Source organism: Balaenoptera musculus, chromosome 19, assembly GCF_009873245.2.
Source record: "Balaenoptera musculus isolate JJ_BM4_2016_0621 chromosome 19, mBalMus1.pri.v3, whole genome shotgun sequence".
Lineage (NCBI taxonomy): Eukaryota > Metazoa > Chordata > Mammalia > Artiodactyla > Balaenopteridae > Balaenoptera > Balaenoptera musculus.
This window is the reverse complement of record NC_045803.1, coordinates 2,911,275-2,926,841: the sequence shown is the minus strand read 5'-3', so window position 1 is coordinate 2,926,841 and position 15,567 is coordinate 2,911,275. Positions and strand designations below refer to the sequence as shown.

Genomic DNA, 15,567 nt, shown 5'->3' with positions numbered 1-15,567 from the left:
ATGGAAGCTCTACATCATGAGCTTGGGGGGCAGGAGATACACAGGAGATATAATATGAAATATTCAGTGAAGTCCTCGGCGAGGTGACATTTGTACAGAGACTCGGAGGGAGTAAGGGGGTAGCCCCGCTGATATTTGGACCAAGAGTATTACAACCAGCAAGGGCAGAGACCCTGGGGGGAGAGACCAGGCAGCGCAGCAGAACTGCAGGGTGTTGGGCAGAGTGAAGAAAGTGGAGAAATGGAGATGTTGTTTCATCTCTACCATCATCATCATCATAGGAGTACTTGAGTATTTCTACCTTTACAGGAATAAGTGAATATAAGTGAAGCCATTCCAGATTGGACCTCATGATCATATATATTTGTGTGTCTAGGAGAATTTTGTGTATTTTTTTTTCCTCCAGGTTGATAGGCTGTTACTTCACTTCTGTTTGCTGTGTGGACCTTGCTGCTGTTCTTATTCACAGTGAAAAACTAAAAACCCTGAAACTAGGGAACAATAAGATATATGATGCTGGTGTCAAACAGTTATGTGAAGCTTTGAAGCATCCTAAGTGTAAATTAGAGACTCTTGGGTGAGTGTCCACTGATGTTGGGAAAGCTTACCTACTTCAAGAAGAGGAAAAGCTAGAGGATTAAAGGGGTGAAGGGGAAGCATGTTTAAAGACAAGTGCGTCTGGAACAATCTGATAAGTAAAATGCCAGCCGTGAATCCAGGGTTTGCTCACGCTTGGCACAGCTGATATCTGGGACGGGGTGGTGGTTTGCTGTGCGGGGAAGCGGGCTGTCCCGTGCATTGTGGGATGTTTAGCTGCATCTCTGGCCTCTCTCCACCCATGAGATGCTAGTAGCAATCCTCATGTGTGTCAGATGTCTCCAGACACTGCCACATGTGCCCCAGTGGAGAAGGACTTGTCTAGATTGTAAAGTCTCCTCTCAGAGGCGTGGAATCCGCATTTTGAGGTGGTGTTTCCCCGTGCAGGTTGGAGATGTGTGAGCTCACCTCTGCCTGTTGTGAGGACCTGGCCTTGGCTTTCACTCTCTGCAAATCACTGAGGTGTATGAACTTGGAATGGATTAGCTTGGACCGTGATGGGGCGGTGGTGCTGTGTGAAGCCTTGATCAGTCTGGAATGTGGCCTGCAGATGCTTGGGTGAGTGGACATTGTTTCCCCCGGTGGTGAGTGACCTCAGAGGGAGGTTAGACTGCCGTAGGTTTGCCCAGCGTGGGCACGGTTCACATTTGGGCTGGAGATTTCTTTGCTATATGGAGCTGTGCTGTGCATCACAGGAAGTTGGGTAGTATCTCTGGTCTCTGCCCACACGTTCCATTCCCCGGGACACCTCCCTCCAGTCATGGATGATCAAAAATGGAAACTTCAGGGACTTCCCTGGTGGTCTAGTGGTTAGGACTCTGTGCTTTCACTGCCGTGGCCCTGGTTCAATCCCTGGTCGGGGAACCGAGATCCTGCAAGCCACGCGGCCAATAAAAACAAAACAAAACAAAACAAAAAACTTCAAAATTGCTGATAGGCAAGATTTTAATTGTTCAATCAAAAGAGAGAGATTGTGCAATATGAAAGATGTGTTAGTTAACGCTATGGTGGTAATCATTTTGCAATATGTAAACGTATCAAACCAATACATTGCACACCTTAACCTAACACAATGTTGTATGTCAATTATAACTCAATGAAATTTTAATTAACTAACTTTTAAAAAGAATGCCTATCACATCTATTCCCTGAAATGTTTTTAAAGGCTCCTGGCATTGTCAAATGTCCCCTGAGAGGCAAAATCACCCCCAGGCAAGAATGACTGCTTTCCTATAAACACCATCTCCTACTTACCTTGCCCTCAAAGATGTAACCCCAACTCAGAGCTGGAAGGGGTTCCGTAAAGGACTGAGCGGAGTCTTGACCCAGAAGTACATTTCCTCAAGAGTAGCAGTTAATATTGTTTGGAACATTATGTTTGCATTTAGAGTGTGTGTAGCTGATGTCTGTAGAATGAATATTTGAATGCCTTCCGTTTGCCAGGATCCCGATGACCTGCAGAGGATAAACAAAATGGTTCACATCCCTCTTTCCCACTTTCCTAGTCTCTAGGAAAGTTTCGTGCATTCTTTGCACAGTCAGTACAACTCTCCCAGCCATTTCTAGGAAAGAGTGGAGAGGAAGTAGCCACTGGGGTGTAGAGAGGCCAACAATCATGGGTCAAGTCAAGAAAACTCTTTTTTTTTTTTTTTTGTATTTTCCCAGCCTGAATAAATCTTCATATGATGAGGAAATTCAGATGCTGCTGACAGAGGTAGAAGAGACGAACCCCCAGCTGACCATTTCACACAGTCTCTGGATTGATTACGAGCACAGGATCGGGGTGTGCTTGGCTGACAGGGAATGTCCTGAAGTAACCTTCTCACAAAGGCTTCCCCTGGGTCGCAATGGGCATTTCTCCCCCTGACACACCCTGTCCTGTAAATTGTTCGCCAGGGCAGTGGGGACGGTGATTTCAGAGCTCTTCCTTCACAGTATTCTAGCAACATGATTGTGGGATGTGTCGTCTGTGCCTAAGTCCTCTATGCCCCATCTTGAAAGTTCCCATCCTGCCTCACAATGTTTAGAAGAACAAATACATTAAATGGGTAAACACTTGGGAAAGCATGACTTTATTTTCTTACCGGATGTCTTGGGACGTAGGAACTTGGATTTGAAGGAACCACGATCCTTTGACACTTCTGACATAGAACTGCTGCTAGAATGTATCTATAGATTTTAGAATTTATTCACTACATCTAACATCCCAACAGGACCTTTCATTTTCAGTTTGTCCAAATTTAGTTTTCATCAGTTTTCTGGTTTAGTAAAAAAGTATATTTCCAGATCTCTACTTATCCTTTACCATATGCTACTCCAATTTTTTAAAAATTTGGTATTTTTCAAATGTATCTACACAGTTTAATTCAATGTTTTCTTTTTCAAATACACATCAATACCTCACTGTCATCATCAAACATTGCCTAATTCTCTGTTGCCTCTACAATAAATTATTAATGCCTTACTGGTCCTATATAGAGTTTTATTTTTGTTGAGTATAATACATTTTAAAGATTTATTTTATTGAAGTGTAGTTGATTTACAATGTTGTGTTAATTTCTGCTGTCCAGCAAAATGACTCAGTTATACATATATATACATTCTTTTTTTTTTAAACATCTTTATTGGAGTATAATTGCTTTATAGTGTTCTGTTAGTTTCTGCTGTATAACAAAGTGAATCAGCTATACGTATACATATATCCCCATATCTTCTCCCTCTTGCATCTCCCTCCCACCCTCCTTATCCCACCCCTCTAGGTGGTCACAAAGCACGGAGCTGATCTCCCTGTGCTATGCAGCTGCTTCCCACTAGCTATCTATTTTACATCTGGTAGTGTATATATGTCAATGCCACTCTCACTTCGTCCCAGCTTACCCTTCCCCCTCCCTGTGTCCTCAAGTCCATTCTCTATTAGGTCTGCGTCTTTATTCCTGTCCTGCCCCTAGGTTCTTCAGAACCTTTTTTTTTTAGACTCCATATATATGTGTTAGCATACGGTATTTGTTTTTCTCTTTCTGACTTACTTCACTCTGTATGACAGACACCAGGTCCATCCACCTCACTACAAATAACTCAATTTCATTTATTTTTATGGCTGAGTAATATTCCATTGTATATATGTGCCACATCTTCTTTATCCATTCATCTATCAGTGGACACTTAGGTTGCTTCCATGTCCTGGCTATTGTAAATAGTGCTGCAGTGAACATTGTAGTACATGACTCTTTTTGATTTATGGTTTTCTCAGGGTATATGCCCAGTAGTGGGATTGCTGGGTCGTATGGTAGTTCTATTTTTAGTTTTTTAAGGAACCTCCATACTGTTCTCCATAGAGGCTGTATCAATTTACATTCCCACTAACAGTGCAAGAGGGTTCCCTTTTCTCCACACACTCTCCAGCATTTATTGTTTGTAGATTTTTTGATGATGGCCATTCTGACCGGTGTGAGGTGATACCTCATTGTAGTTTTGATTTGCATTTCTCTAATGATTAGTGATGTTGAGCATTCTTTCATGTGTCTGTAGGCCATCTGTATATCTTCTTTGGAGAAAGGTCTATTTAGGTCTTCTGTCCATTTTTGGACTGGGTTGTATGTTTTTTTGATATTGAGCTCCATGAGCTGCTTGTATATTTTGGAGATTAATCCTTTGTCAGTTACTTCGTTTGCAAATATTTTCTCCCATTCTGAGGGTTGTCTTTTCGTCTTGTGGTTTCCTTTGCTGTGCAAAAGCTTTGACGTTTCATTAGGTCCCATTTGTTTATTTTTGTTTTTATTTCCATTTCTCTAGGAGGTGGGTCAAAAAGGATCTTGCTGTGATTTATGTCATATAGTGTTCTGCCTATGTTTTCCTCTAAGAGTTTGATAGTGTCTGGCATTACATATAGGTCTTTAATCCATTTTGAGTTTATTTTTGTATATGGTGTTAGGGAGTGTTCTAATTTCATTCTTTTACATGTAGCTATCCAGTTTTCCCAGCACCACTTCACATTCTTTTTCATATTTTCCATTATGGTTTATCCCAGGATATTGAATATATTTCACTGTGCTATACAGTAGGACCTTGTTGTTTATCCATTCTCTATATAATAGTTTTCATCTGCTAATCCCAGACTCCCAATCCATTCCTCCCCCATTTTTAATAAACTTTATTTTTAGAGAAGTTTCATATTCACAGCAAAATTGAAGGAAAATACAGAGGTTTCCCATATACCTGCTGACCCTATACATACCCCTAGTTTGATCTAAAGAGTTGACAGATCCCAAAGATAATCCAATCCTGCTTGTGTTGTTTTTGTTCTGCCACCATTGTTTAAATTGGCAAGCTTATTCTAAAAATAATATGAAAATGCAAAAAAAATATAGAATATCCAAATCGATCTTTAAAAATTGAATGACTTGTCATAATTAACATTCATATGATTTAGGGTGAATCTTTTCATCTATCTTGTGAAGTTTCTCTTTATTATTTTGTCCAATTTGTCATTTGGTTTTTGGCCTTTTCCTCATTTTTAGAGCATTCTGATGCTATCCTTCTATCTGTCTTATATATTAAGGTCCCCTGAATCCTGTCTGTATGTCTAGGAATACTACTTCCTGAGATAAATCCTCAAAATAAAGAAGGAAAGACTGGTTGTCCAATGAGGGACAAGGGAGCAGTACTCTTTTTTTTTTTTCTTTCCTTAGTTTTTTTGGCCACACCATGTGGCTTGTGGGATCTTAGTTCCCTGACCAGGGATTGAACCCAGGGCCCTGCAGTGAAAGCGCTGAGTCTTAACCACTGGACTGCCAGGGAATTCCTGGAAGCAGTCCTCTCTGGGTGATTTATGTAGCACGTCATGATCCCCAGTGGAATCAGGTGGCCATTAGGGATGCTCACGGATTCTGAGGTGGGATAGACTAACGTTACATGGAATACCCTCCAGGCTTAAAAGACCTGGGGCTACATGTAGCAAGAATCACGGTATTTAAGGGAGAGGCCAGATTCCAGATCAAATGGAAATGTTCAGTATGAGCCAATCACAGGTGACAGCCTGATTTGAGAAACATGAGAGCATTGACCAAAACGCCCATTGGGAGTTCATGGCAGCACTATTCACAATAGCCAAGACACAGAAGCAACCTACGTGTCCATCGACAGAGGAATGGATAAAAAAGATGTGGTACATCTATACAATGGAATATTACTCAGCCAGAAAAAAGAACAAAATAATGCCATTTGCAGCAACATGGATGGACCTAGAGATTATCATACTAAGTGAAGTAAGCCAGACACAGAAAGACAAATATATGCTATCACTTCTATGTGGAATCTAAAATATGACACAAATGAACTTGTTTACAAAACAGAAAGAGACTCAGACATAGAAAACAAACTTATGGTTACCAAAGGGGGAAAGGTGGGGAGGGATAAATTAGGAGATTGGGATTAACATATACACACTACTATATATAAAATAGATAACGAATAAGAACCTACTGTATAGCACAGGGAACTATATTCAATATTTTATAATAACCTGTAAGGGAAAAGAATCTGAAAAAGAACATATATATATAATGTATATACACATATTATATATATTATACATATATATATCTGAGTCACTTTGCTGCACACCTGAAACTAACACAACATTGTAAATCAACTATACTTCAATTAAAAAAAAAAGAAAAAAAATGCCCATTGGGAAAAACCATATAGTTGTATAGTAGTGTAAAAGGAACCCTAGACCCAACCTCGAGTTCCAGCTCCACCACAGATTACAACTTTGACTCTGAACTTCCACAGGGAATGTGGAAAACTTTCCTGACCTCTGCTCAGCTGCTCATGTAGATCTTCTCAGTAATTCCCAGGAGTTGTCACTAATCCCCAGACGTGGATGAGGGTGAGGAGCCCTGGGGATAAGATTTGCTCCTCATTGGAGACGCCCCAGACTCTCCATGCAGACAGTGTCACCTCTACGACAGATGACATGATAATGGCACCTCTGTGGGGAGATCAGGTCCAGGGACCCTGTCCCTATAACTATGGCCCATCCTGATTGACCCTTCCCTGCACAGAGCTCTGGAACCAGGTCCAGGCAGATGAGTGTTTCCTTGTGTTCAATCTCAGGGCAGGAAACAGGAGAGAAGGGCTCTTCAACAGGAGAGGAACTCAGGGCTGTGTTGTTAACACCCTTTGGGCAGGACAGGTGCTCACCCTGCCTTGTCCTGAGCTGCCCCATTCATGCCCTGGCTGGGCTGGTATCTGGTGGGCATGTGCTGGGGAGTGTTGCAGGGTGAGACCACGATGGTGAGATTCACTGTAGGTCGTTCAGTTCTAGTGTTGACAATAAGGAAGAAAGGGTGGGGTCTCTTTGGAATCTCAGTCAATCATGCATGCCCAGAGCCACTGAGCAACTCAGCCATGTACAAAAGTGTCTGCTTATTTTCTCAGACCTAACAGATGTTTTGGCTTGAGTGTGAATACATACGGGAAATTGATGTGCAGATTCTGGGTTATAACTTCAAACTCCTGACACATCAGATAAGTTCCATTGACATATATTTACTTATATGCACAGACAGATATTCACAGAGAAAAACAGCCTGTGGTAAAATGACATTATGTTTCTTTTTTTTCTTTTCTGAAACCTTTTGCAGTAGGATGCAGTTGACTCAGTGTTCCTCCAAATATTTGGGGGGTCAAATTTTTCTTATGTTCTGTATTATGTGTGTGTGAGAGAGAGTATTGCTTTGTGTGTGTGTCAGGCACCAAGGGGAGAAAGAAAAAATTTAATGAGAAGAACTCTATTAAATTTTCAAGTCTCAGGAAGAGTTTTACCGGTGGAGCATACCTGATCTATCCTTCCCACTTTACATTTTAATATCCTTCCCTCCTATTCTTAGTAGTGAAGGATAATCAAACAATATTTACTATAGTTTTTACTGCTACTACTACTTCTACTAATGCTATATTAGAACAAACTTTGTTCAGGCCACTATGATCAACAATGAACATGAAAAACGTGTTCACGCCAGCCTTTTTTTTTTTTTCAAAATGAAATAATTTTTTTTTCCTGAGAAGAGCTTTGATTTTTATTTTATTTTTTTACTATAAAAGAACTTTTAATGTTCCTTTAAAAAGGCACCATGTAGTGACAGGAATCAGTCATTCCTTATCCCATTTGACCCCAAACTTCCCTCCCCCATGCCTGGAAAATGGAAGAGGGTGACCCAGAATTGCATGAGTTCAATAACTGCCCTCTGGCTATAGAATATATATAATTATATTGTTTTCAGATTTTTTCCCTTATAGGTTATTACAAAATATTGAATATACTTCCCTGTGCTATACAGTAGGTCCTTGCTGTTTACCTATCTTATATATAGTAGTGTGTATCTGTCAATCCCAATCTCCTAATTTATCCCTTCCCCCACCTTTCTTCCCCTTTGGTAACCATCAGTTTGTTCTCTATGTCTGTGAGTCTCTTTCTGTTGCAAATGGAAGTTATCTTCTGATGCAAATAATTCCAAAATGCACAACCATATGGACAGGAGTTTTGAGTTCTCATTTTCATTTCACTGTCACGCCAGCCTTTGGATCTATGTTCTGCATTAATGCCTACTTTACATTTCTTTTGAGGAATAGAGACACAGAGTGATAAATAAAATTCCCCAAGTCGGACCAAGCTAACAAGTGGGTGATCTTGACATAAAACAAGAACTCTCTGGTCCAGAGGCTGAAATTTTAACATATGCGTGGCTTCTACCCACTGTCCTATTAATACCCCATATTATAAATGAGGGAATAAGGTTTGGAGACTTTAAAGAGGTCCCAGCACCAGTGAGGGGGCAGTCAAGAAAACGATCTGGTGAATCACAAGCTGATGGTCATAAGCTATTCACTGTGCCACTTCCCGCGATTTCTGCATAGATCATCACAAGATAAACCCGATTTTCCAGAAGAGGAGGGAATTTTGGTAACTCTGGGATTTTGTTGCAAATTCTTATCTCCTTTCCTATACCTGACAGTGGCTTCTGAATCCTACAGAAATATTACAGATTACTGCCTCTGGGACACATTACTCCCTAAATCAGAATATGTCAACCTTTGTGCTCTGATGGAAACTTGTTATTCACTCATAAGGGCTCAGATCAAACTTTAACATGACACCTTAGGTGCTATGGGTGATTTTGAGCTCAGATAGCTAGCTGACTCTGATTTGTAAAACCCAGAACAAAGTAAAAAGTCAGACAAGATGTAGGAACACAAAAGCTAATGAAGATGTAAAACGATCTGCTGTGTAATGGGTCTAACATTCAAAATGTTAATTTTTTAAATTTTAAAATAATATCTCATTCACATTTATTGCATATTTTCAGGTTTATAGTATAAATATTTATAATTTTCCAATAGCAATTTTTAATTCTCTGAATATGTGCATAAATGTGGATAATCATAATATTATATTTTCAGAGAGATAAAATATCTTTTAAATGGAAGAGTTTATTTATGTAAGCCAGGAATTTATATTAGTGAAATTCACTTTGTCTCTGCTCATTCTATTTAGAAGTGATTCCATTATACTGAAACCAGATTACCAGACAAGATTTTAAACTGAACTGTTAAGCATTGTCTAATAATATTATATTATCCATTTGTTTTTTGTAGATATCCTAAGGTACATTCCCACCAGCAGTGCAAGAGGGTTCCCTTTTCTCCACACCCTCTCCAGCATTTATTGTTTGTAGATTTTTTGATGATGGCCATTCTGATTGGTGTGAGGTGATACTAAAATTCTTTTTGTAAAAATGTTTTTCTCTGGTATAACTTAACTTCATTATGAAGAACTTTCTTTAACTTCCAGGGAGTTAGGTTTTCTGTGGGTGAATTGATTCAATGTTTACTTATCTAAAACTTCTTAATTTTACTTGCCGTTTTTCTTATTAAAGTGAACAAAATAATAAAATGTGATCAATAATAAAAGTATACTTAGCAATATACAACCTTATTTTAAACACTAAGGAATTAAATACCTATGAATTACTTTTATGTTTTAAATAATTTATTTGAAATGATTTCAAACATAGTTCATTTTCTCCCTTACTCAGATACTCCAACAGTTAACACTTTAATACAGTTGACTTTTCAACTACTTTCTCCATTTTATCCCATTATCACTACTCTTTTTTCCTCCACCACTTAAGAGCAATATGTGAACATGGTGAATTCCACCCCAAACTGACTAATGTGATTTTACCTAAACAAAGACACTCTCCTATATAACAATTATACTGCCCTTTGATTTAGAAAACCAATGTGGATACAACACTACTTGCTATCCACAGGTCCTGTTCAAATTTTTCAGCTGATCCAAAACATGTCCATTCTTTTCTGGTTGAGATTCTGAGCCAGGGTTGTGTGTTGCATTTTGTTGCCATGACTTTTCCTTCTCCTCCAGTCTCAAAATCTTTCCCATTCCTTTCTTTTTCATAGTCTTGACCTATAGAATGACCCTCACCTTGGTGTTTCTGATTCCTCTTGACCAGATCTGTTTACATTTCCTTGACAAGAGCATCTTGAAGTTAAAAACTTGAGGAAATATCTTCACCCCTGTGGTTATTGCAGCATTATTCACGGTAACCAAGGTATGAAAACAACCTAAGTCTCCATCAAAAGATGAATAGATATAAAATAGATAACTAATAAGGACCTAACTGTATAGCACAGGGAACTCTACTTAATATACTGTAATGATCTATATGGGAAAAGAATCTAAAAAAGAGTGGATATATGTATATGTATAACTGATTCACTTTGCTGTACAGCAGAAACTAACACAACATTGTAAATCAACTATACTCCAATAAAAATTTTTAAAAAATTTTAAAAAGATGAATAGATAAATAAAATGTGGTATATATACAATGGAATATCATTCAGCTGTGAAAAAGGAGGTCCTGTCTTTTGCAACAGTATGGATGGACATTAAGAGAACTAGGCTGAGTGAGAAAAGTCAAACAGAAAAAGACAAATACTGTTTGATATCTCTTATATGTGGAATCTAAACAAGCCAAACTCATGAAACAGAGAGTGGAATAGAGGTTTTCAGGGGCTGGGGTGTGGGGAAAATGGGAAGATGTTGTTCAAAGTGTAGTGAATTCCAAGTAGAAAATGATTAAGTTCTGGAGGATCTAATGTACATCATGGTGATTATAATTAACAATACTGTATTATATAGTTGATTGTTGTTAAACATTATCACTATCAAGAACAATAGAAGGTAATTAAGTGAAGGAATGGAGGTGTTAACCTTATTGTGGTAATAATTTCAAAATATATGTGTGTATCAAATCACCATGTTATAAATCTTAAACTTATATATGTAATTGTCAATAGTATCTCAAGAAAACAAGAAAAAAAGAAAAGATGCTCTAATATTCTCAGTGCTTCACACCAAAGGACATACTATGTCTGCCTATCCCAACAGTGGTGATGGGCATCTACCAAGTTTCTCCACATTACATTTACCATTTGGTCTTTGCAGTTGGTAAGTTCTTTAATTGGAGATATCCCGATTGTCCTAATATCCTCTTCTTTGTCACCCCTACACTAACCCACCTTAGTGCCCAGCAGAACTACCACCTGAATCGAATAGGACGGTTGTCTTATTTAAGCCATCTACATTTACTATTAGGAGTCTATTGAGTGAAGAAGTTTCCCTTTCCCCATGTAGTCATTCATTCATTCATTCATTCATTTTTACTCATATTAAATGTACTCCTAAATTCCTTATGATTCAATGGGATACATTCTCATACAATCATTGTCTGTTTTCATGCCCATGTTGCCCCAGGTTTGAGCAATGGAAAATCTAAAGCTCCCATAATTTAACAAAAGGAATTGTTGCAGGCGTCTCAGGTACTGGTCCAGATGTATCAGTCATTTTGCCAAAGAATACTGATTCCTTCAAATGGAGATCTGATTTTAGAATCCAAGGTCTACTATTAGCTTTGCCCACTGCTGCCAGTATGTTTCTGGTTCTGGGAACTCTCAGCAAAAAGAGCTCATAGTTATTTTGGTTTCATGCATGTGCACACACACATCCCAAATGCACAGATGTATTTATAATGAGCTATGAGTTACTCATAATTCCTCCAATTCAAAGAGAACCCCAAGAACTCATTCTAGACTTTCCCTCTTCTATACTTGTAAGTATTCCACCAAAAGTGAGAATCCTGGACTACATCCACCTTAACATATTTATTATTGGCTCAGTCTTTTTCTTGCAAGTTTAGGGTCCCAGGCTCACAGCCACACTGCCTCTCTCATCTTGCCCATCCCCACATCTCCTCAGCACCCTCCTGTAATGCAGGTTCACTGCTGCTGTTCCTTCACACGGCTCCCCACCCCCTCACAGCAGTATCCCCGCCTTGTGACTAAAACACCCAATGACAAGCCTCCAATGCCCACTCCCTCCCTCACTGCCCTGCCCATCCCACTACCAACGTGTGTATCTGCAGCTATGCCAACACTATCATGGCCTAAGAGGTGCGAGGAAGTGACAAGAAAGGGATGAAGTGGATAAAGAGAAATACAGAGAAGAAGGTGTCGCCCTAACTCCTGAAGATTGTTCTCACTGGATGCAAAATTCTGGGCTGACCCTTGGTTTCTTTCCTTTCATTTGCTCGAGCTATAACAGCAGGGCCAGGATTCGAAAATAGACAGGTCTGGTAGGAAGTAGGAAATGTAAAAGGGATGATGCAAGTAGAACAGAGTGGTTTGGCAACCACTGTAGAAAAAATACAATTGTTTTATAGCTATTAAAAACATCTGTCGCACGACCCTGTGACTAGACCAAAAGGATCCACTCTACTCAGCCCCAAAGTTGTTTTGGGGGGAAGCTGATTCAGTCCTGACATTGGCCAACCAAAGGGTATGAGTTTCTGCTCTGACTCTCCCTGAAGACAGTGTCACTGACACAACAGATGAGGTGACAGTGGCATCTCTGTGGAGAGATCAGGGCCAGGAGCCTGGTCCCTATGACCATGGCCTCAGGGCTCAGGGCTGAGGGCTCAGGGCTCATCCTGAGTGACACGTCCCTGCAAGGAGTCTGAAACAAAGACCAGCCAGGTGAGTGCTTTCTTCTGTTCAATCTCAGGGCAAAAACCAGGAGAGAAGGCATCTCCAACAAGAGAGGAACTGCATTAAAATTGGGCAGGACACATGCAAACCCTGCCTCAGTCTGAGCGCCCCATCCACGCTCTGGCTGGGTGGAGGGTGGGTGTGTGCTGTGGAGTGTCTCAGGGTGGGACCAGGATGGTGTGGTTTGCTGGAAATTCCTGGGCCCTGGAGTTCTAAAAAGGAGAGAAGAGGGATGTGGTCTCTTTGGAATCTGTGCCAAGCCCTGGATGACCAGAGTCACTGAGCTCCTCCTCGTTGTTAACAAGGACTCTGCTCATTTCATCAGACCTCATGGATCTCGGCCTGCAGGTGAACGAGTTCCCCGGCCCCCGTTCTCAGTGTGTCTCTATCCAGGGCCTTATTCCGGGCTCCTTTAGTCCCATCGCCCAGGGCTCGTGATGATGCCCTAAGCAGCTCCTTCTCGGCTCTGCCTCAGCACTTGGCTGCAAACCAGCCCTGGTTTCTGAGCTCACCTGCCATGAGTTACATTCTGTTGCCAGCACAACATCAGAATGAATTCCTGCTGCTTCCCCTGTGTTGCAGGCATTTGTACTAACAGAAGTTTTAAAATCCCACAAGATATGAGGAAGCTAGTGGAGGGGAAAGAGCTCAGGCACAAGAGAGACACAAGTTTTTAAAAGCAAAATTTTTAAAATTAAAAAAAAATTTTTTTTCACAAAATTTTGTTCATGAAAGCAGAGCTGTGTCATCAGAAAAGCTGCTGGAAAAGAGGGCTTTGGGGGTTCTCTCTCTGTTTTTCTTGTAAAACTTGCTTCCAGCTTGTCCTGTTCTATGGAAACTGACCTGCCCACGCTGGTCCCCGACTCCTGTGGGTGAAGAGAGGTTCGGGGGGCAGGGCGGCGGGCACTGGGGTGTGTGCTCCTGTCACAGCACAAGGGCCCCTCTGCGGGTTCGTTTGACTCTGGCTGTGGCGGTGCCCCGTGTGTGACCGTGTAGGGCTGGGGTGATACTCTGTGCAGCGTCAGGCGTGTCCTGCGGTTCTGCCTGGTGATTGATGGTGTCGGGGAGACACCTCACCTGTGGGTGGCTCTCTGCTCCGCCAAATCTACAGCCGGCAGGTCTGACCACATCGCTCAGCCCAGTAAACTCTCAGCCCCATGGGCGGGAGGCCATGGGCCATGTTTGTGGGAGGAGAGGTGCAAGGGGATGAGGGGACCCGTGTGCACTTAGGAGTCGCTGGGAGGTGTGATGTAGGGAGCACTGAGGGCGGTTTCAGGGGGGATCCTGTGAGGATTTACTGGCCGTGAGATGCCAGTCATACATTTTGGCCGGTAAGTAAGATTCAGTAGGATTCGCTGAGGCCAGGGTACAACCTAGCATCCTGGAGTGCCGGGGGGGGGGGTTCAGTTAATTGTAACAAAAGGAGCGCTCTCGCTGCTGTTGGAAAGATGGCCAGCAGCGGCTCCCTGCGTCCAGGGCCTGTGGGCCGAGCATCTGTGAGGCAATAAGGAGACTCTTCCTTGCTTCTTACAGCTCTCAGTTTATTAGGAAGACACAGGATAGAGAAGTAAAGGATCAAAAAAGGTATGACTTTCATTCTGAGGTGAAGAGTGAATCAGCTATAAGTGTGACTGACGATAATCGTCAGGTGATTATGAGCAGGTGAGATCAACTGGGCTGGAGCCTGAGAAGGTGCAAAACACTTGAAGTGATGGGAGGAGGGGAGTTCCGGGAAGAGGTAGGATAGGAGCTCCTGTGATGAGTCTATATGTGCTTCTCGTTTTTTAAAGAAAGGAATTCAGCTGGCTCTAGCAGGAGAAGGGAGAGAGGACGGCAGGGAAGTTAGAAATGCCTGAGGTGCCCGACCGTGAATCTTCTCCTCTCTCACGTTCCTGTCAGTGGTAAGTAACAAAATGAATGTTAATCTTTTCAAAAACCCAACTCTTGGTTTCACGGATCTTTTCTATTGTTCTTCTGGTCTCTTTTCATTTATTTCCACTCTGACCTTTGTTATTTTCTTCCTTCTGCTAAATCTGGGTTTAGTTTGCTTGCTGGGAGGAGGGAAGGGGTGGTTTTGTTTTGTTGTTGTTCTCGTTTTCAGTTCCTTGAGGTGTAAGTTAGCTTGTTTATTGAGATTTCTTTTTTCTTATTGTGGGTTTTATTGAAATAAATTTTCCTATTAGAATAGCTTTTGCTGAATCCTATAACTTTTGGTGTGTTGTATTTCCATTCATGCTTGTCTCAAGATATTTTTCATTTTCCTTTTGATTTCTTCTTTGACACATCTGTTGTTTAGGAGTGTGTTGTTTAATCTCCATATATCTGTGAATTTTCCAGTTGAACTTAGGCATTGCCAGTCCTCCAGTGAATCTGGGGCAAGGCAAGGGAAACTCTGACTACAGACACATGGATAGAAAAAAAAATTTTTTTAACATCTTTATTGGAGTATAATTGCCTTACAATGGTGTGTTAGTTTCTGCTTTATAACAAAGTGAATCAGTTATACATATACATATGTTCCCATATCTCTTCCCTCTTGCATCTCCCTCCCTCCCACCCTCCCTATCCCACCCCTCTAGGTGGTCACAAAGCACCGAGCTGATCTCCCTGTGTGATAGAAAATTCTTGTCTGCACATAGCCAAAGCTATGAACCTTTCTGCTTGTTACATGTAGGGTACAAATGTATAGCAGAAAATTATGGAACAGTTAATGAATCATAAACAGAAATTATTTCCTATAAACAGAACATTGTATTTCCTATATTAAGTATTCTTACTGAAGTATAGTTGATTTACAATATTGTATTAGTTTCAGTTGTACAGCATAGTGATTCACTA

The 15,567-nt window shown here is 40.9% G+C and overlaps 1 protein-coding gene across 1 annotated transcript in view; it reads left to right on the top strand.

The window, feature by feature from the left end:
* Window positions 1-13,167, top strand: part of NLRP9 (NLR family pyrin domain containing 9) — a 38,543-nt gene extending 25,376 nt beyond the window's left edge. Inside the window, exons 7-10 of the mRNA XM_036833984.1 lie at window positions 407-577; window positions 985-1,155; window positions 2,263-2,410; window positions 13,078-13,167. Of these exons, the coding sequence (XP_036689879.1) occupies window positions 407-577; window positions 985-1,155; window positions 2,263-2,410; window positions 13,078-13,167 (580 nt within the window). The remainder of the gene's footprint in view (window positions 1-406; window positions 578-984; window positions 1,156-2,262; window positions 2,411-13,077) is intronic.
* The last annotated feature ends 2,400 nt before the right edge of the window (window positions 13,168-15,567 follow it).